At 57.2% G+C, this 790-nt stretch overlaps 1 protein-coding gene across 1 annotated transcript; it reads left to right on the forward strand.

The window, feature by feature from the left end:
• Nucleotides 1-245: 245 nt before the first annotated feature.
• On the forward strand, nt 246-782 carry LOC128277241 (adult-specific cuticular protein ACP-20-like; the record flags this gene model as incomplete). The annotated part of the gene is made up of 2 exons (XM_053015684.1): nt 246-413; nt 474-782. Coding segments are annotated over exons 1-2 (477 nt in total), but the record flags the coding sequence as incomplete, so codon positions are not given.
• Nucleotides 783-790: the final 8 nt, after the last annotated feature.

Raw genomic sequence — 790 nt, forward strand, 5'->3', positions numbered from 1 at the left:
AGAACCTTGAACGGTGGGCCGCCCGCCGGGTTCGGTGAAGAAATGGACGCCACCTTCGGCGGGTGAAAACTTTGGCAGACGCCTAGGATCCTAGGAACGCAAATCGGCACCGCTTGGAGTGGAGGGGTTAGTCTAGATGATTGAGGTATAAAAGCGAATCCTTCAGCCAGCACTCGGTATCAGTCAGGCCTAGACACCGTCGGGGTTCCAGTGCAAGTCAAACCGAGAGGATCAGCGTGAAAATGATGCAGTTTTCGGCGGTAATCGTGGTGCTGACCGTGGCCGGGGTCTGTCTGGCCTACGAGCACCACGGATTCGTCAGCGAGGTGAAGCACATCCCGTACAAGTACTACGGCGGCAGCGGTGGTGGTGGCATTGGCGGAGGAATTGGTGGCGGTTTCGGAGGAGAACAGGTATATACGACAGGGTGCGACAATCCTGGATGGCTCTCAAGTAATGCTCCTTTAATGCAGGGTGGTTTCGAGGGCGGTATCGGCGGTGGCTTCGAGGGCGGCATCGGCGGCGGAGGCATCGGTGGATACGAAGGCAAGGACTTTTACGCCTATCCGAAGTACAAGTTCGAGTACGGAGTGAAGGACTATCACACCGGTGACCACAAGAGCCAGTGGGAAGTCCGGGACGGAGATGTCGTCAAGGGAGAGTACACTCTGGATGAGCCCGATGGTTCGACGCGCATCGTCAAGTATCACGCCGACAGCAAGAACGGATTTGAGGCCATCGTCAAGAACATCGGCAAGGGAGGCGGCATCCAGCAGGAGGGAGGATCGAT

The sequence above is a fragment of the Anopheles cruzii genome, unplaced genomic scaffold (genome assembly GCF_943734635.1).
Source record: "Anopheles cruzii unplaced genomic scaffold, idAnoCruzAS_RS32_06 scaffold04899_ctg1, whole genome shotgun sequence".
Classification (NCBI taxonomy): Eukaryota; Metazoa; Arthropoda; class Insecta; order Diptera; family Culicidae; genus Anopheles; species Anopheles cruzii.